At 42.8% G+C, this 20764-nt stretch overlaps 1 protein-coding gene across 3 annotated transcripts in view; it reads right to left on the bottom strand.

The window, feature by feature from the left end:
• Positions 1–4633: 4633 nt before the first annotated feature.
• Positions 4634–20764, bottom strand: part of Pask (PAS domain containing serine/threonine kinase) — a 100626-nt gene continuing 84495 nt past the window's right edge. For all 3 annotated transcript variants that reach the window (XM_050183195.3, XM_050183197.3, XM_055073918.2), the window contains 3 exons: positions 16849–16999; positions 12814–12951; positions 4634–8071 (listed from right to left, as the gene is read on the bottom strand). In XM_050183195.3, coding sequence (XP_050039152.2) covers positions 7752–8071; positions 12814–12951; positions 16849–16999 — 609 coding nt within the window. In that variant the 3' untranslated portion in view covers positions 4634–7751. The remainder of the gene's footprint in view (positions 8072–12813; positions 12952–16848; positions 17000–20764) is intronic.

The raw sequence follows: 20764 nt of genomic DNA, 5'->3' as shown, positions 1-20764 counted from the left end.
AATTACTTAATTCAAAAATGTGATTGATTAAGTGACCAATTACTGTCCTATAAAAGTAAGTAATTGAGCAGTTGCTAAAACGTAATTGATTACTTTTACATTACGTTCCTCCCAACTTTTATTAACACTGCACAAATAAAGTAAATAGAACAAGCCAGCCTGGCTCATTCAGTGAGTCTTCTGTAGCCCTTCAGAAGTTGTTTGTATTCCTAACAACTGTTTTTCAAAATTTTTGCCAGTAATCATCCCTCGTTTTCTTGCGAGGACATCAAAAACACTGAAAATTCTCTATGTGTGCGCTGGAGGGAATGGTGGCATTGTTGACAAGTACCCAACAGGGAACAGAGGTCTAAATTCATTTAACATGAGTGTGCTGAGGTGGTGGTGCTTGTGTCATATAGAAACGTGAAACCATCGTGAGATGCCGACTGCAGCGCCGACAGTACAGGCTGCATGACCTGCCACTAAGATGAGGAAACAAGTAATGAGTGCCAAGTTTGCCTCTCTGAACATGCACATCCACGAGGCTGCTGCGTGGCACAACTACAAGAATTGTACTGAACTTCCTGCCAAATTCAAGTGCTCAAAGCTGTGTCGCCTGTTACAGCACGTCTTGTCAGTAATGTAACTGGTTACATGTAATTGGTTAGTGAAAAAAAAGTAATCATACAGCTACAACTACTACAAAAAGAAATAACTGATTACATATACAAGTAATTAATTACATGTAATTTGTTGCATACAAGCCTGCCCCTGTCACACAGACAGCCTTAACTGTGGTTAAAGGGACTGAGATAAAAAAAATTTAAGGACCCCCCCCCTTCTTTTTTTATGGTGCAGCGAAAAGCTCACTTTGTGTCGTGTTTACATTTGCAGTGGTTACTTCCAAAAGTATGTGGATATTTTGTAAGAACTTTTTATCAGAGCAGCCTCGCAAATTGTGAAAGCCGGCCATCATTCTGCTTTCACAGGAGTGAGCGCAGCTCTGGTTAGCCACCTATATATATATATATATATATATATATTTTTTTTTTACGTTTTCACCCGCCGTGGTTGCTCAGTGGCTATGGTGTTAGGCTGCTGAGCACGAGGTCGCGGGATCGAATCCCGGCCACGGCGGCCGCATTTCGATGGGGGCAAAATGCGAAAACACCCGTGTACTTAGATTTAGGTGCACGTTAAAGAACCCCAGGTGGTCTAAATTTCCGGAGTCCTCCACTACGGCGTGCCTCATAATCAGAAAGTGGTTTTGGCACGTAAAACCCCATAATGTATGTATTTTTACGTTTTCAACCACTTTTAAAAATAAGAAGCTAGTAAAATAAGATTGCATTGTTGTATAGATCTTTGTTATATTTGACGCCTACGTTATGGCTGGCTGGCTGGCCCCTGGCATTGTTATTCTGTCGATAGACAAGCTAAGCCAACTCATCAAAATCAAAGGCAGCACCACTTTTCTACACTAGCCTTATCTGAACATTGCAAATTAGAAAAAGCTTATAATAGAAAAAAGTGTGCTACACTTTAATACTAATGAAAAGACCAAGTACTGCATACTCCAGTAGAAGGTCAGGTGATAGGTCACTTGCGCATCATGTTTTTGCTGCATGGGGAGCCAAAGGTCATTTTTCGTGACTTTTAGTGAAGAATTAAAAATATATATCTTTGTTCAAAAAAAAAAGGAAAAGACAGCTCGTTTTAGCCAATACGATAGCCAGTCTTGCCATCAATGGGGTAATCTCGATTCATGTCCCAAACGATTGTTGTATTTAAGCTAACTAGTATTACGGCTCATCACTGTCACCATGTGCACTATGGTTCTCTCCTAATTGATTCTTTGGAGGCTGATTACAGCTCAGTTTTGACACAAGCACCTCTGCAATAATTTTTTACCAGCTTAGGTCCACCTAACACATCACATGAAATATTTTTTAATGCGAAGCTTTTTCAGTGAACTCTTCCAGGCTTTGCAGACTATGGTTGCTGCTGTTGTGCTGCCGAACAGGTCACACACAGAAGACATAATAATTATGTGTCCAATGGTGAGATTGAACCTTGGACTTCCAGTACAACAGCATAGTGTTCTAATCATTAAGCCACAACCACACGCATGATTCTCTCATGCCTACGCCAACTAGCTCTTTAAGACAATTTGCATATGCACAATGTCTCTTAACATGTGCACGTAACAGTAAAGGTGCACAAAAGCTCGATGTGCATGCCAGTTTCTATTAGACAGTGATGCTCTTGCAAGAGAGCTTTGTGGCATTGAAAGGTTTAGATTCTGTGGTTGGCCGTGGCACTGTCACATTTCCCTGCGACCTTACAACAGTTGTGGTGCGCATTTGTGGCGAAAGTCTGCTGCGTGTCTTCCATCAAAAATTTAAATCTGGGGTTCTACGTGCCAAAACCACGATGTGATTATGAGGCATGCCAATTGAGAGCTCTGGATTAATTTTGACAACCCAGGGTTCTTGAATGTGCACCTAAACTAAAGTACACGAGCATTTCTGCATTTAATCCACAGCGAAATGCAGCCACCGTCGCCAGGATGAAAACAGAGATCTCAAGCTTAGCACTGCAACACCATAGTTGCTAAGCTACCATGGCAGGTGGTTTGGATGATGATGTGCATCTATTTATTTTGTGTTACACTAGCTGAAACGCTGTAGTAACACTATGGCTCTAAGTTGAGTGTGTGCTAGCTACACCACGCTCACAAGTAGCACATGAGATGGGCAGTACAACAGGAACTTAAAGAAGGGGGTACCAGCGAAGCACAAAGGAAAAGGCATTAGACACGGACAGACACTGGACTTTCAACATCCGTCCGTGTCTAACGCATTTTCCTTGTGTGCGCGTCCTTTATGTTTCGCTGGTACCCCCTTTTTCAAGTTCATCATGCACCAACTGGCCCAAAAGCTTGCGCTAATGTACAACAGGAAGTTGTACTGAAATGTTTCCAACATGCAAACCTTGTGCTCAAGCATTACTTCCAACAATTCCCAGAGTTCAATTAAAAAGGCAAAGTTAATGAGCATTTAGTGTATAACTCAGTGCAACTGCCATGAAAATGGCAGTGTTGGTGTTACAACCATAATGTGCTGTGCACAAAGTGTGAAACTTTCATTTTGTCCATGTCACATTACTTTAAAGCAGCATTCTCAGCAGCAAGCTCAGACAATGTGCAACATTCACACATTGCCTGTGATGTGTATTAATACTGCTCTCGGCACAAAGTGTCACAATAACATGTGCAATTCACCCAAAAAAATGGAGCTATTTTCAGGAAATTGCTACCACTTACAGCTGAGCACAACGTAAATTGCCGAAACTGTTCATCATCATCATCAGCCGATTTTATGTCCATTGCAGGACGAATGCCTCTCCCAGCTATCTCCGATTACCCGTTTTGCGCTAGCCAATTCCAGCTTCCACCTGCAAATTTCCTAATTTTATCACCCCACCTAGTTTTCTTCCGTCCTCGACTGGGCACCCATTAGTGGTCTAGCAGTCCCCTCTAGTGCTACACCAGTTATCTGCCTTACGCAATACATGGCCTGCCCAGCTCCATTTCCTTCTCTTAATGTCAACTAGAATATCAGCTATTCGACTAGCTATTGGCTAGTAATTGACCTGGATAAATGTACTCCTGTATAGACTCTAGAGGCTGACCAGCGATCATGAATTCTGGTTCCTTTGCCAAGAAATTGAACATTACACATGTCTGCCGACTATTAATCGTCAAGCCTACTCATATGCTTTCTTGGTTAAGGTCCTCAACCATTCGCTGCAATTCATCCCCGGTGTTGCTGGACAGGACAATGTCATCTGCAAACCAAAAGTTATTTGCCGTTGATTCTCACTCTTAATCCTTCCCAGTCTAATAACTAGAATACTTCTGAGCATGCAGTGAATAGCATTGGAGAGATTGTATTACCTTGTCCGACGCCTTTCTTGATAGGAAATTTTATACTTGTGGCGAAGCAAGGTAGCTGTGAAATCTTTGTAGATATTTCCCAATGAACGTATTCACATATGCCTCCTGCAATCCTTGATTATGCAATGCCTCCACGATTGCTGGTATCTCTGTTGAATCAAATGACTTTTCATAATCTATGAAAGCCATACGAGAGGTTGGTTGTACTCTGCAGGTTTCTCAATTATCTGCTTGATGACACGGATGTGATCCATTGTAATATATTCCTTCCTGAAGCCAGCCTGTCCTCTTGGTTGATTGAAGTCAAGTGTTGCCCTGATTCTATTGGAAATTACCTTGGTGAATATTTTATACAATACTGAAAGCAAGCTAAAGCTCCTATAATTCTTCAATTCTGCAATGTCTCCCTTCTGATGGATTAGTATAATGTTGGTATTCTTCCAGCTCTCTGGTACACTTGAAGTCGTGAGGCATTGTGTATAAAGGGCCGCAACCTTTTCAAGCATAATAGCTCCTCTAGCTTTAATCAAATCGACTGTTATTCCATCTTCTGCTGCTTTCCCTAGGACACATCTTGCAAGGCGCTTCTAACTTCATTGTTAGTTATAGAAGCTGAATTTGCCGAAACTGATAATTCATAGTAAAAAGATGACAAGGCTAACACAATGGCAAAGCAGACACGAGACGCCCATCTTGGCTCTGACAATATAGTGTTTATTTGTAGTAATAAATACATGTGGTACGTACATATGTACACAAGTCTCCAACGGGACTCTCCCAAACTCAATGCTAGGTAATCCTTACAGTAAAACAGTCTCCTCTACTTTTCCCATGTAGACCATAACAAGCGGGCAAAAAACACAGAACTCTAGTTGCAGGCATCAAAGCAAGCAACGCTTCCAAGTGCCATTACCCACCGCATTTACAATCTTGTACTTCAGTATCCACAGCAGCTCCAATGTGTGTCTCAAACAGCGTAAAAACCAGAAAACCGAAGAAATGGGGGTGGGGCACATCAGCCATGCAGCCACCGAGTAAGCATGGTACACTTCACCAAAATAAGACTTGAACAGAAAACATTTTCAACTAAGATCTTCAAAATTCAGACTGAAATTGCATGCAACTGTCGTATCCTGCTTTTGTTGCAAAAGCCAACAAAAATGGCTGCCTTTAAAAAGTTGACTATTACCAAAGGTCAATTATCAATGTTACATCAATTTGTCACTAAAAACATCACACATGAATCGGGATGTATTATCCATGGACTTCAGCTTTCCAAGCATTCAGATGTACATTTCAAGCAACCAAGCACTGCTACAAAGAGGAGGCAAAGGCAAGCTCTTCTTATATGCTTATGCGACTAACTGCACCTAGATAATAAAGACTTACCTAACCAGCCAACATGTTCAACATCAAAAAAGTGCAAACAGTTTGTTTTCCAAAACTAAGCTATTTTCACATGCTCACGTGTTATGCTAAAATTTGGTTTTAAAATAATATTTGCAAGGTGACTATTATCACACACAAAATCAAAATGTGGGAATGTATATTAATAATAGATTCACAAAAAACTTCAGCACAAATGTTATAAAAGAACGGGGACGAGTACTTGAGACGCAAACAGTTGCACCTTGTGATGTAGTACAATGCTGGAGTGTTAACTGAATGCTGCACATGAAGTGGTCATGAAGCAAAAATGGAATGACGGGAAATGCTAGTTTTCAGCTACGCATCTAGCAAAAATAATCATTGCAGTCAAAGAAGCTGCTGTCTGATATGTACACACTTCAACTTAAATTGCCCATGCTTATCACAAGATAAATCTTCTTGCACCTCATCAACGACTAGCTAGGTTATATTTTGTCATGACAAATATTTCGTCACTCTCTCTCTTTGTGAACCTTTTAAAAAATAGAAGCATGTAATTTCAAAAGTTTGCCTTGACTTACAACAATACCAAGACTTGTTGGATGCTGTTGACTTCAGTCTGGAATGGACACATGTCACCCCTACGATGGTGCTAGCCACGTGTCACCGTGGCTAACACCTATGCTCACTTACATAGAAAACATGCAAGACACAACTAAGCCAACTTTCTGGGCTTTCAAAACAACTGCTGCACCCATTACAGTGATGAACTGTCTAGATTGGTCCGCATTTTACCTCTTAGTTGTTTTACTCTGCAGAAAGAAAGCCTACTCTGAGATACATGTTAAGGAATTTCTGGCTTGGTTTCCAGTTTTTCAAACTGCACGTAATCAAAACAAAACAAAAATGGCAGCAGACAGGCGGTGGGTCAGCTAGCAATTCAATAATGCTGCTATGAAATTTATATTAAAATTTGCGACATCATCACTCTTGTGCCCTATGTGTAGTACAACTTGGGACAATGCGCATTCAATTTACAAAACACAGCAGTGATGGATGACACCGGGAACAATCTTGTATTAACTAAATATGAATTTTTTTTTTCAATTTGCAATTAGAATTTGAACAAAAGCACCAGAGATCTAGTTGTACCTTTTTACGTGTGCTCAAGAGCAGGGCACAAAGTTAGAAATGTGCATAAATTCGTGTGCCAAACTTGTCTTGGTAAAAAATGCATGCAACAAATGATCATAGCTGCTTGGCAGGCAAGCTGCCAATTCGCTTCTATCAAGTACACCAATATCTACACCCTCGAAATTTGTATCTCCTTGACAATGCTTCCAAAACTTCGTGACACTTGCAAAGAACTTCCCTGTCTTGTCAGAGTTATAAAAGCTCTGCAGGAAGACCTGACTAAGCAATGTCACTGCTACATGACCAAGCATTTGTTCAGAGCAAAAGGAACACTTAACACAACTTGATCTGAACAATGTTAAGGAGGAACAGAATGAATTTAGAAACCCAGTTTGGTCAAATTATTTGATTCTATGTACAGTGCTCATGGAATGAACCACGTAAATTTAGGCCTAACTAATGTGCATACTTTCGTTTCCAACATCTGCAGTTCTTGTGACTTCGGCATAATTTTGGCTCATACACTTTGATCAGAACATGCATCACCTTTAGTGACCAGGCTCGTAGTGACATGACATGGCACTGTAGAGTAATTGCACATACGAAGTGTTTACTTAATAGTTTCCCTGCCATGTTTTCATTCTGTGAGCAAAGTACATTGCTGCATTGGAGATTGCTGCGTATTATAATAAAACACTGCTGTTTTATATTTAACCGCCCACATAAAAACAAGGTTGTGAGCATGCTGAAAGAGTTAAAAAACACGAACCAATAAAAACACGCCAATTTACATGAGCATGCAACGAGAATATTTTACAGCCAACGCTGGTCGGAGCAGCCATCCAGTTTCCTGGAGATTGTTTCAGACGTCATGGCAGTACACGGTACATTGCATGGAAGAAAGGATTTTCAAAGTCAGTCATCGACTGCCCCTGTACTAATAAAAAGAAAGGGAGAAACTAAGTCAGCCATGCAGCCGTGTCAACATCAATAGACGAAATTAAAATATCTACTCAAAGTATAGCCTGGTGAATGTCAGATGAAAAGGGAAAAAAAAAATTTCGACGAGAAGAATGCAAACAGGCAAACACATATTTGATGAGCATTCTTCATAATGCCTCAAAGGTGGTCCAGGAGCATGCTTCCAATTCCTCCAAGCCATAAGGAGGGGCCCTTGCAGCAATGACCACACTGACCTCATTGTGCAATACTGCCCCGATTCTCAAAAGTAAACTAAAAGTGAAATTTAAATGAAAAGCAAACAAGCTGACTTGTATGCCATGTATTTTCAGCATCCGGTGCGGGTGACCTAGGAACAGGCTTCCAGTTCCCTTGAAATGTCTTCGGTACTGTAAGCTGCTGCTTCCGGGGCAATGACAGTGCCAGGCTTGTCGCACGGACCTGCAAGTGAGATTACGCTGGGTGGCGGGGCAGCAGCAGCAGCCGCAGTTGCAAGTTCATGTGTTGATGAGCAACGGGAGTGTGCGTGGCTGGTCACCGAGCTGGCGCAGCTGAGGCTCCGGTGCCGTGAAGATGGACCATCGCTCTTGTTGAGGTCATACAGGCTGCAGCTGAAGTAGATGGAGCTGTCCTGTTGGAAGTACTTGGACGGGTTTATCTCCTCAGGGGCTGCACAGAAACACAAGGAGGGCTATGCTTCAAGCTCAACATCTTGTTGCAGCTTTGACCAGTGTTATAACATGTGTCCACGTAGCTGAACAGAACCAAGGTAACATTATTTGTCTTCACTTGGAGCAAGTCAGATTATTTCTTGTGTTTCACGTAATTACACACCGTATTCACCCGAATCTAACGTGCCCCTGAACCTAACGTACACCCAATTTGCGCGGTCTGAAAGTATGAAAATAAAAGTGTGCCTAAATGCAACATGCCGCCAACTCATAAAAGAAAAATATAGCATGCCCCCCCACACTCGCAATCAGAAAAAACAAGTCATGTAAAATTTACCTTCACAGACAGGATATTTTTTCTGTGATGAAACGAAAGCGACACATTGTCACCATTTGCGCTTCATTGGCCACAAGTGCTCAGCACACAGGGGCAGTATTCTTTAGCGATCACCTTTCAGAGATACTACTATCACTTTTGCAAAACTCTGCATCGGACTTGAAGTATGTGTCTTAAAACGTTCCTGGCATTGTGCACAGAAAGTGAGCTCGGCCCAGCGCCAGAAACACTGGGGTCAATTAAGCAGACATCCGGTCCAGAGTTGCACAAAATCTCACGAAAGCGATAGCATCTCCTAAACTTATTGGCTGAAAATACCACTCAAGATCGTAGTCGAGCACAAAATGTAGCGACAGCAACCTTCACAAATTCGTGTTCTGTCACCGTTTTGTGATGATGATGCTGCATCCGACGGCTCTGATAGTAGGCTGTTGCCAACGACGCAAACATGGTTTTGATTTCATACCCGATTGCAACGCGCAATCAATTTTCGGACCCATTTTCTCTGAAAAGAGGTGCATGTTATATTCGGGTAAATACGGTAATTAGTTATTATTATGTAAAAGTGCCAAGCAACTTGTCATGCAGCAATTCTTTCGGGCTTTCATGGTCCATTTTTTCAGCTTTTGAAAAAACCTTTGTGTACCACGTATAGAGAAACAGAAAGCTGAATCGCGAATTTTTCAGGATAGTCTACAATATTCTCATTGACACCTTTGCTGTGAGTATAATACAGTCGAACCTCAATAAAACAAAGTTGTACTTGCAGCGAAAAACTTAGTTAAATCACCAATTTGTTACTTCTAGGTTTAAAGTTTCAGCATTAAAAGCAACTTCACAAATTTTCAGAGCATTACAGATCTTGTTAGTAAGAACTTGTTGTGTCGCGCGGCGCCGCAAGTCTTGGGCACCATAGCTGACCACGCTTAGTGCCCGCAGCCGGCACCCACAAATGAAAAACAAGAGTAAAAAGATACGAATGCTGGTCCCGACAAAAGAGAGAGAGAAGAAAGAAAAGCCAGTTTTGCCAGAAAGGAGGTTTGTAGCTTTATCGGTGTCACGCATTCTCAGGCAACAAACATTAACAGATCTCACTCGATGACCACGAACTCGCAGTCACAGTGCGAGCGAGCACTCTGTACTGTGTCTCGGAAACTTGACATTATGCAACTGCCAACACCAGACACGTGGGAACAATAAAATGCACGTGAAGGCACCATCCATTTCGGCTTGCCATGGAGAGATTACATACAAGATCAACACAGCGCGTGAGGAGGAGAAGGCAGATAAAACACAACAAACGGCAAAGCGGTGTTTCCTACGCTATGACAGCGGTTCTGCCGTTCAAACTTTTCATGCAGAAGGATGCTTGAAATGCCCTTTGCCTCGACAGACATAGTTTTTTTTGCTAGATTTACTAGCCATACATGATTCAAATGGCCGAAAACTTCGTTAAATCAGGACGGTGTCACAAAGTTGATTAGTTAAATTACGAAAAATATATACAGGGCTTTCAATGCAACCAAGATCGGGAAATGAAAATAGTTCGTTACATCGCAAATTTTGGTAAATCGAGGTTTGTCATATCGAGGTTTGACTGTACTTAATAAAGTTGGTTAATGAATAATAACTGATAATGTAATTAGCCAAATACAAAACAGTCTGACTTGCTCCAATTAACGGCAAGCAACATTGTTTTGGTTCTGTCCAGCTATGTAGCACTTGCATATTTTAAAATTTTGGCACAAGTTATGTTGTACACGTGGTATGTTATGGCCACAGCATCATCGGAAGCCATGAAGCGTGCTACTAAAGAAAGGAACACAATGAGAAATTACACAGACCAAATACATGCCAGAGGACTGTCATCGTGTTACATTCAAAAGAAACGATGTCGAGAAAAAAATTCCCTCTGAACATTAAAGGGACACTAACGAGAAGAAAGGTCGAGCTGTATTAGCAAATTACGCTTTTCTAATACCAATAAAGTCACTCCTACTCTGACAGTAGACTTGACGACCCAGAAAAGATGCCAAAATGAAAGACAGATGGCAATGCCCCCTTTAAGTTCCCACATCAGCTTGCTGCGATGTCTTATTTTGATGACATCTGCTCGGGCCTAGCTATTTTTTATCAGTTAAGATAAGCAAATTTTTTTTCTAAATGAATCAAAGTGTTAGAAAGTGCTGACTTTCTTTATTTACTTATTTACATTTATTCTTTTTCTTTTCTTTTTCTGCTGTTTTCATATAAGTTCCATTCAACGAATCACTTTTTGTACTATAAAATGCTTTTGTATTTAGTCGACTGTCGTCTGAGCTTCTTTTGTTTTTTATTGTAGCCTCCTCACTTTTTATCTTTTTCCAATACTATGTTTCTTTTTATGTTTTATTCTATTATGTCCTTGCCCCTCCTCTTCATCCGTACGTACCATTAGGGTACCTTCAAATAAATAAATAAATAAATAAATAAGCATTGAACCCAAGACAGAGTGTTAAGCGAAAGGCACTGAGTATTAAAGAAAGCGCTAAGAGAAAATGACATACCGGCATTCGGATTCTGGTGTGGAATTTAAAAAAATTTAAAAGCTTAAAAATTTTAATGTTTAAAAATTTAAAAAGTTTGACCTTCATTTTTACTTCCAGTCATTGGCGTATCAGAAAATTAATGGAAATAGAGTTTGCAAAGAGCAGTTTATCAGTCTAAACCTATTTAGGGCATCTCTTCAGTGTCTCTTTAAAGGAGCCCTCCAAAGCTTTTCAAAACATCCTTATCACCATAATCAATTTTTTAAGGTTAACTGATGTAAAATGAAAGGCAGAAATAGGTTTGCAGAATCAGCAGTTATTCTACCAAGAAATTGCAAATTACGAACCAAAAGTATCAGTGCCAACTAAAGCAAAGGCAGCTGTTAGCAGTAACAATTGAATGACCTGCAAAGAGGGTCAAAAATTTTGTGCACTATTGTTTAATGCGCCATGCCGCATTTAAATGTGTGTGTGTGTGCGTGTATGCAATAGTGTGTCAGCCGCTTTCTCTATTGCTGAGATCTACACATTTCTATAAGCGTTCCCTTACAGACCAAGGCAAAAAACATGCTAAATCAAATTGGCTATGGATTGAGCACTACTTCTGAGAACAGAAAGGTGCAACTGTGGTGTAAAGTATGCCGAGGAAAGGTTTTGCTAAAAAAAACAGATTACCTGTGTGGGAGATACGGGGGTCCTCCTCCGTACTCTTGGGACAAAGGAACGACAACACAGTAGTGCAAACAGTCACAAGGGCATTTATTGCACCTTTCATAGATCAATGCCTGCTAGCCGAGTTGCTATCCCCAAAACATGCCGATGGGCGCGCGACAAATCTAGAAGTCCGACTTACCGCGACCGCATTGTGAGCGAATATGTTCGCCCCATGCTGGATCCCAACGCCTGGTCGTTCGCGTGTACAGTCACGCGAATGGGGGCACGTTCGAAGGCGGCTACGCGAGGCAGTCTCGCAGAAGCATCCGACGGCACCCGCACGGACGTCCGCGCCCGCCGACGACCTCGAACCAAAGAGCCCAAGCGCCTTCCCTTTCGGCGCCCAAGTAACCCCGCAGCAGCGCGACAGTCGCGCCATCTCTCGCACCGCGCTTGTACCACTCCGACCGCCAGGCCACGCGAGCCGTGCGGGAAAAGAGCATATCAGGGGATGCGCTATGCGGGAAAAACATCAGGGGACGCGCGAGAGTCGCGCATCCCCACACCTGGCAACTCAACTCAAGCTGACATACCTGAAACTGATTAATGCATTCTTAATGTTCGCAATACCAAACCTGAACTGCAGTGTTTAGTTTCAGGTTACGTGCGAAGACATAGTTCTTGTTCGGGTTTTCTTTTTACCGCTTGCGGAAACCCTGGTCCACATTCCTTCGATCGTGAGCATGCGAAAAAAAAAAAAAAAACGAGTGCCTAGAAATGCGACAGGTAAGTGAGCATCCTTCAACCCTTTTTGAAGACTTGTGGGGCCCTTTACAATTACAAAGAAAGGCCACCACCATGTTGTTCCCACCTTTAAAGCTGTCAAAGAGGCAACATCTAAACAGCGTGCATATGATGATGATGAGTATGATATCTATTGGCATCCCCTTTGAAACAGGGAAACAACTAGTCACCTAGCCTGCTTGAGGTAATCAGGTTTTACTACATCCATTGCAGCATAGCATTATATCTCCTCAATCTTTTCTCTTTTCATTAAATTCTCGATCTCTATATTGTAGTTACCTATGCCTGTAATATCTACGAATGTTGCCATGCAAATAGAGAGGATATAGCTGAGCAACGGTGTTGTATTATCGCTGCTGTGCTGTTGCAACAAGTTAAAGAGAAGTAGCAGCACCAAGTTAAAAAGAAGTCTCTCACTGGCATGGACAACGTCCTCGAAGCGGTAGCTCTCGGGGCAAACAGGCTGAGTGGTCCACGAGTGGCGCTCGGCCTCGGCCAGAGTGCAGCGCTGCCGTGGGTCAGGATGAAGGAGCCATGAAATCAGCTCCCAGAGATCTGCACCAGCAGGAACACATACACCCATTGCAATGCCTGTCTTATAGCCTGGAAACACTCAGTATCCTTGTTAACCGAGATACAAACAAATTGAAGTATGTAAGCCACAGCTAAAACCTCCATTTACCTGACGTCCGTCCAACAATTTTTTTTTTACTCCCTTAGAATGCATCTATAGACGGCCACAAACTCTTTCTCTCATTATGTGTGTATTAGTAAGAATGGGGCATGCAAGACGACAGAGAAGATGAAGACAACACGGAGCTGTATTATCTACGTCTCCTCTGTCTTACGTGGCCCATTAGCGCCACACACCATGTAATACAATGCCAACTAGCCAATCAGTCTGTCCAGTCTTCTGTTCCATTTGGTGAAATGATTTCGCACAGCCACATTGCAAGACAAACAGTGCACAAGCACTTTACCACATTGAGGGAAAATAACCCACATGAAGGAGGCACCAAAAGAGTTTCACTAAGCCATGTCCTGTCCAAGCACCACCTCAGTGCTCGTGTCAGGCATGTTCCAGTTCTGTTCATGGGGAATTCGGGAATAAACAAGCATAAGCAGGCACTGGCTGATGAAAGATGACAGCAACAGAGGAAACTATTGGTGGGTGGCAGTGGTTTGGTTGCAATAAGTGTACAAAGAAGAAATCTGTGCAGAAATCGACTATAATTGTCAACGTAAGCGAATAGCCGAACGCTTCAAGAAAGCTATTTGCTTTATTAAGGAATGGCATGCCTGACGGCATAGGCGCCGACTACGAGGGGGGGGGGCTCCGGGGCCCTCCCCCCCTCTAGAGCCCCCCCTCCCCCTACACACACCTAAAATGCCATTACTAAAGCTTTGTCACCCACATCATTTGAGGCTTTATTTATTCACAGCTGCAGTAAATTCTCTTGACTTGCCTCGACCTTTTCACTTAAAATTTTATTGTGGCGAATAGCTTACTGCACCACTGTTGGCGTGGACGTGCACGGCTTTTAATTCATTCTTTCGCTTTATTTCTGCAAATCCTGACAATAGGAGGACCTGCGCATTAGAAACAGTAGCGGTGGCTGCCTCATCTGTGTTTTCTCACTTCGAGATTGTTTTATATGTCTACTGTAAGTATGATGCACATACATAATATATTTGAATATACACACTGGACAAAGTTTATTATATTTTTGAAAGAGATGGAGGTAGCCAATTAAAAATTATTTCTAAAGGTATGGATAGTCTATGCCTAGAGAATGAATATGTTGCTGTATGTTCACGCTTCAAATTGCTCTGCATGCTTTCTGGACCATGAAAAAGACCTATAGACTTCAGTGAACCCTTCGGCAGAGACTTTTATCAATGGCGTGCAGAATGCACGTGAATGTTGTGTCTCAGTATTGCTTCTCTTTTTAGTAAGCAGTGCTAACAACTCAGGAAAAAAAAACTAATAATTTACAACATTCAGTGGAGATTGGAACATCGTCAGTTGCATGCAAAGGTAATAAATATACGAAGAGTGTCCCAATTGACTAACATGCACCAAGATCTTTAAAAAGAGCAATGCATTACTTGAAGAAAACATAGTGCATTACAGTACAGTGGAGTAGCTGCCAGTAATTTTTGCTTTACTGAAATTTAATTAGACAATTGTAATTATCTAACTCGAGACGTACTATCCTAAATATCAAAGCGTGAATGAGGCATTTGAAGGCACAGACAAGGGACATCTAACTGCGGCATTTTCAACGACGTACTAATTGCGTACTAAGTTTTTTCCGACTGATAAATAACACACACACACACACACACACACACACACACACACACACACACACACACACACACACACACACACACACACACATGGGGTTCGGAACGCTGGTTGGGCACCAGCCCCCCCCCCCCCCCTGTAAAAATGAAAACTCTCCGTTTATGCCCGACGGCGTATATTTGTTGCAGTGAGGATATTTAAATAGCACGACCGTTTCATAGCAGAATTCCATAGAGAACTGAGCCATTACCCCTTTCAGTATCAGGAACATACCGATACATTTTGTTTTCAAGTTCCTGTTTCACCATGTCACTGACGTATCCATACATTCTTTGCTCTCTCCAGCCAGATGTGTGCAGCAACAGAAAGTTGGCATGCTAAAATTTAGTTTCGCTGCGTCTTGTATAGTATTTCTAGTCGCATAGTTTCTCACCTCTCTGGGTTTGCTCAGTCTGGGTTTTTGTTAGCATGCTGCAGAACGGGCCCCTTTGTGGCCGTGGTTGCGCCATGCGGAGCACGCATCCTCAAATAAGAGGGGTGGTTCCCGGACTTCGTGCACTGCTACTGTGGCGATTCTCAGTTCAAATATTCATGCTTTAGCGCAAGGTCACCACTCTTGCATGTTTCGGCCATCTGTCGCATTTTCATACGACAGATGTTTTTTTTTGTTTTTTCTTCTTTTTTAAAAACTAACACAGCAGCACTATCACAGAATTGTACACGTCAGAACACAACTATGCATAGGACATATAAAATGAAGACAGGAATGTGAGGATCATACTAAGAGTGCATTTACCATTATCCGTGTCACTGCTTCCCTTCTGCATAACCAAAAGTAAATCACTGTGTTCGTTTTATAGTATCTTAGAACGAAAATACTGTCACTGGAGCTGCATCACCTCTGGAAAAAAAGAATACTACACTGGAAGGGTTAGCCAGCACATCTGTCCCTGTAGTATAGGAGGACAGCATGGACAGGAAGGACCACTTCGTAGGTTTCATATTCTGCACATTTAAATTTCGTTTTCTGAACCAATCGGGGTGGTGCGACCACGTAATGTTCTTTATTATGCCACTAATATGCACTCGCAGGAAAGGTGTATAGGGCTAGACTACTTGCTCATTAACGTTTGATTTCAATCAATTCAGACAAGCCCTGCAGTGCTGCAAGCGAGCGCAGATTGCTGCAATGTGCAAAAAAAAGATAGTGCGATAGTGTCCATCCAACACAGCGGTGGAGCATGCATTGCCATAATAATCGCCAAGAAAATAGCAAGCTTGCACAAATGCCTTGTGACCTGTAACACATCACCATGCTATGAGCTGCAACTTTGCTTCTCTAACAAGCATGTCACCAGCGATTATATGGATGCTCAAGGTGCATTTGTACCACTGTTATGCAGAGAACAAGCTAAAACCTCTCAAAATCATTCCACGGCATGCGATGGCAACACATTCAAGTAGCGTCGTGCCAGTTCGCGCAAACCAGAGAGGAGAAAAGGCTCGCCGTGTGCCCTTTCCTTCTTGCCCAATGAAAAGGCCTATAGAAATGTTTGCCAACATTGACATCCCTCAACTGCTGCATCATACCCACACAGTCTGTACGAGCACGGCAGTAGTACAAAGCAGCGTAATGGTTCAAGATGTCATCTTCCCCTCCACACTGAGGGCTCCCCCGAGCAAACGCCACTTAAATGGAGTGGCAGCACAGGACATTCACCTTAGGACAGGCATGCACACTCCTAACAGCTGGCTGGCACTTCTCATCGCACCAGAGTTGTGCAACTGCGAGGGCTCACATTCATCGAGCGAACTCTCTTCACACGTCTTTGCGCATGTGACACCATGTGCTTAGTTAACAAGCGAACATTTACTGCAACTTGTACAGCCCATAAAACTAAGAGCCTTACATCATGCAATAATCTAATACTCTGATATTGTTGTCAATGCTTTGCCCTTCGGGTGAAACCACAAAGATTTTTTTTTTTCTAAATGCTTGGCACCATCAACACCTCGTCAAAAGGTGTAGAATGGCGCAGTGCGCTGTGGGTACTTCAGTAAGGTGCACCATAGGCTGCAAGGTTGGGGCACTCCAACAATGTTTGAGAAGATCGCATGCAGGTTGCAAAGCCTTTCCTCACCTCTGGAAGTTGCATAGGGTGGCTTGAGCATTGCTGCGATTGTTTCTTCTACATCAAAGAATGGGTTCTCCCCAAATATGAGCGTGTACAGGGTCACGCCCAAGGCCCACATCTCCAGTTCAGGCCCAGCATATGGGTTGCCCTGCAAGACCTGAAAAGGAAGAAACAAAAAAAAGGCGGTGGAAGGAAGCGTTTATTAATTTAGTCTAATCTGTTGGTCTTTGATCTGTTGAAGTTAATGACTGAAAACTATTTCCTAGACCATTCAGCTCACAGCACCGAAGTATCAACTGTTATAACAGTCAAACTAACACTGCAAAAGTATAACTTGGATGAAAGAAAGAAAGGGGTGAAAACACAGTGCTGACTTCCAAGGTACTGACTTCCAGGATAATGACTTCCAAGTGGTTTATTCTTTTTGGAACAGAAGCTTTTATACGATTCACATATTCCTTTCTTGTTGTATCCAGGGAAAACACGGGGAATGCGGGAGATGGAAATTCAAGACGTTGAGCAAAACATGAACAAAGTGAAAGCAGGAGCCAACGTTTCGACAAGTCCACTTGTCGAAACGTTGGCTCCTGCTTTCACCTTGTTCACGTTTTGCTCATTTCTTGTTGTATGCGAGTCGTATTTTATTCTATAGCCATAGTCTAATAAAAAAATGAATAGGGGTAATATATTAATATAATATCAATATAGAATCAAATAAAGAAAAGTCGAATATCGAATTGAATATTGAATACAAGAAAATGGTTTCATAAAATGTAATGCTTACAAATTTTGCTTACAATGCTTACAAATCAAAATAGCGGCTGCAGCTGAGAAAGCCATCATTCGCCTGAAGAAGGCGCGGCAAAAATCTATCAAGGACTTTTTTTCTGCGAAGTGCGCCGCCTGCTGGCGTGCTGTTGATCGATCAGTGATGAGCCGTTTGGCGTGAATAAAGTAGCAGTTCCTTGCTGGCTTTTTTTTCTCTTGTTCTTTTCCCTGCAACGGCCGTTTTCTTTTTCGCGTGGCGGGCTGCTGTGAGATTCGGTGGTGGGTACATCCTCTCTTGCTTGCTAATTGTGGATAGAAATGGATAGTGGCTATAACGAACCAATGCTTATAACGAAGTAATTACGACCCCCCCTTCAACTTCATTATAACAAGGTTTTACTGTATTTGAATAAAACTACTGGCCTAGAGTCGAATAAGTACGGTATGTATGAGGCATGTACTGCAGTGGCCCTCCTTATTCGTGCTCCCCTAAGAACACTCAGCGCCACCTAGAGCTGCACCATCTAGTTGTGCTGCCAAGAAGTCCACATGTGGCATTCGAAACGAGAAGCGTTTCAGTGACCGAAGTGGGCTAGAGGTTCATTGAAGAGTGCCACACGCCTACTGGCACATACCATGTGACCCAAGATGGCATAAAGAGGTTCAGTGGAGACCAACACAGACCAAGTGGCCCAAATGTAGTACAGTACTCCAAGCTGGCGTCAAAGAGTTTCTTCGAACAGCAGCGCCTACCCAGTTCCGCGTTGACAGTGACCGATGTCGGTGTGAGAGAGGTTTGTTGAAGAGCAGCACATATGTTCACATTGCCACATAACCAGTGACCCAGGTAGGTGGGAAAACGGCTGGATAAAAACAAACGTACATAAATAGCCTCCAAAAAGTATGTGGAGTACTCACAGAATGCTAACACATTAAAAAAGACCAAGGTGCATCTGCAAATGGTGTCGGAGAATGAGAGGCCACCGTACAGTGTGTCGCAAAGATGGCAGCTGTGAGCCAATTCTGTTCCCATCCCATGCACTCACTTGAGCTTTTGAGACGGTCTGTTGGCTTTCCCAGTATCGCGCAACTACTGAGAACAGATACATGTTGATTCGGCACCAAACCACAACTTTAGTTGTTGACGCCTGACGAAGCAACGCCGATTAGGACTAATGGCTCAGCAGCATGGCCTAGATGAAAATTTGCCACTGGCCAATGCGCTAATGGGCCACAAGCCATTACGGAATGTTTGCACAGGTGGCTCATCAGTGACTAGTTTGAGATCACAGGTATGGGCTAGATTGATGGATTGACAGCTGTTGAAGCAGCATCAAAAGGGCGCTGAAATGATATTGACAACTGTGTCAAACATACCGAGTCTTTAGGGTAGGTCCTTCTAATCATTAAGTGATGCAATTAAGCGCTCCATGTAGAGCGTGTAATTTAGTATAACGTTTTAAAAATGTGCATCGCTACCAATCGCAGTGGAGCCTTTCCCCTGAGTTTTCAACTGCCCTGTTACAATCTACATAGCTGGTGCATGTGATGCAAGTTGGGCAAGTTATCCGATTGGCTACCCAGGTTGCATCATCAATAATTTTTCCAACCTTATGGTGAGCAAATGTTGTTTGTAATAGTTTAAATGTTGGTTAATTTGTTTTCATAAAAGAAAAGGCCACAGAAAGAGAATACACGACAATTTATCGCTACACCCAAGCACTTCCAGCAGACAGTAAATGTCGTCTGCTTGTGTTACAATGTTCTCAGTGTTCACACAAGCTGCGTGGTCACTGGTGATCTCAAGCTTGCTTTTTTGCGAGCACCGTGGATCTTGCTTGTTACGTCGTGGACTGCAAATCTAGTGATCGGTGAGATGCCAAGCTGCGACACTGTGTGCAAGGCAACATGCAAGCAGAGTGGCTGCAGTGCATTGAGCTGTCAGTATCCGATCGCCGCCAGCATCTACGTATTTGCGGTCGTCATGTTATGCCGGAGGATTACAGCCACAATATAATGTTTTAGCATGTCTGGTATTCGAGTAAGTGCAAACAGACTGGGTGCCTTACTAAATGAGCAGAGGCACCAACTTCAATGCCCCATTTGGTGCAGACACCTAGTAACATAGAACACAACCAAACACAGCTAATGTAACAGTAACTAAGTGCATTCTACTTTTGCCGCTGGTGTTTGCTGCTGGTGTAAATTTGTGGCATGAGTATAATCATGAACATGTTGTCTTTTTTAAATGTTTAAAATGTTTTGCATTTTGTTACAGCCATATTAACTCTGTGTTTTGGCTGGGTAAGCTCTGCACCAAAAGGTGGCTACACCGTGCAGGTCACTCACGTACACGCTACAGCCCCTTCGTCACAGCAGTAGTAGTATGGAGGGGTTTTGGTTTACATCCACCAAAACACCCAACTCGCCTGTGGTTACCAGAATACGGACACACTCGGCGCTGCGACAGAACGCTCGCAATGCACGCTGCTTCAATAGCTCTCGCTGGGGATTGACGGCCAGGCTGCTAGCGTAGAGGCTGGAGAGGCTTCGCGCAGTGGTTCCAAGACAACAGGAAGTAGACAACATGAGGCCGCATCATGACGCAGAGCCAGTGAAAGTTAAACTTAGCCCCGATCACCCAGCAAACAAGTTGAGGAGAAAAAGCATGGCTAGGGAGGGAGGTAACTTGTAATTGTCTGTAGCTCTCCTAAAATGAGATGCTTCTCCTAAATTGCGGTGCAAATGTTTTACTGCAGCTGTACCCTATGCATCTACAAAATCTGCACAAACCATTTCAGGGACCCTTTCAGTTCATCTCTGTGTATCCAACACAATCTGCATGCCTTCCTGCAGCTAATCGGCCCGATCTTCATACATTTCACATTTTTAATTTATATGCTTTTTGTTGCCGTTCCTTTTGTCCATGTTGCATTATTGTTTCGATCAGTCTTGTCAACCTGGACGAACTTTGTACCAACAAGAGGCGAATGGCAGCATTCAGGCGCTGTGTGCGCAATCCCCGCATCGGGCCAACGTCAAGGAGAGCATGCAGTAGGGCTGAAGCAGTCACAGAAACAAAGTCTATGACTGCAGCAGCCAGGGCCTGACACCTGACACTACTTTTGCGCCGAAAACAAGAAAGTGAGGCGTT

This window comes from Dermacentor andersoni, chromosome 4, assembly GCF_023375885.2.
Source record: "Dermacentor andersoni chromosome 4, qqDerAnde1_hic_scaffold, whole genome shotgun sequence".
Lineage (NCBI taxonomy): Eukaryota > Metazoa > Arthropoda > Arachnida > Ixodida > Ixodidae > Dermacentor > Dermacentor andersoni.
Note: the sequence above shows the minus strand (reverse complement) of the source record. Positions and strands in the feature narration are given on the sequence as shown.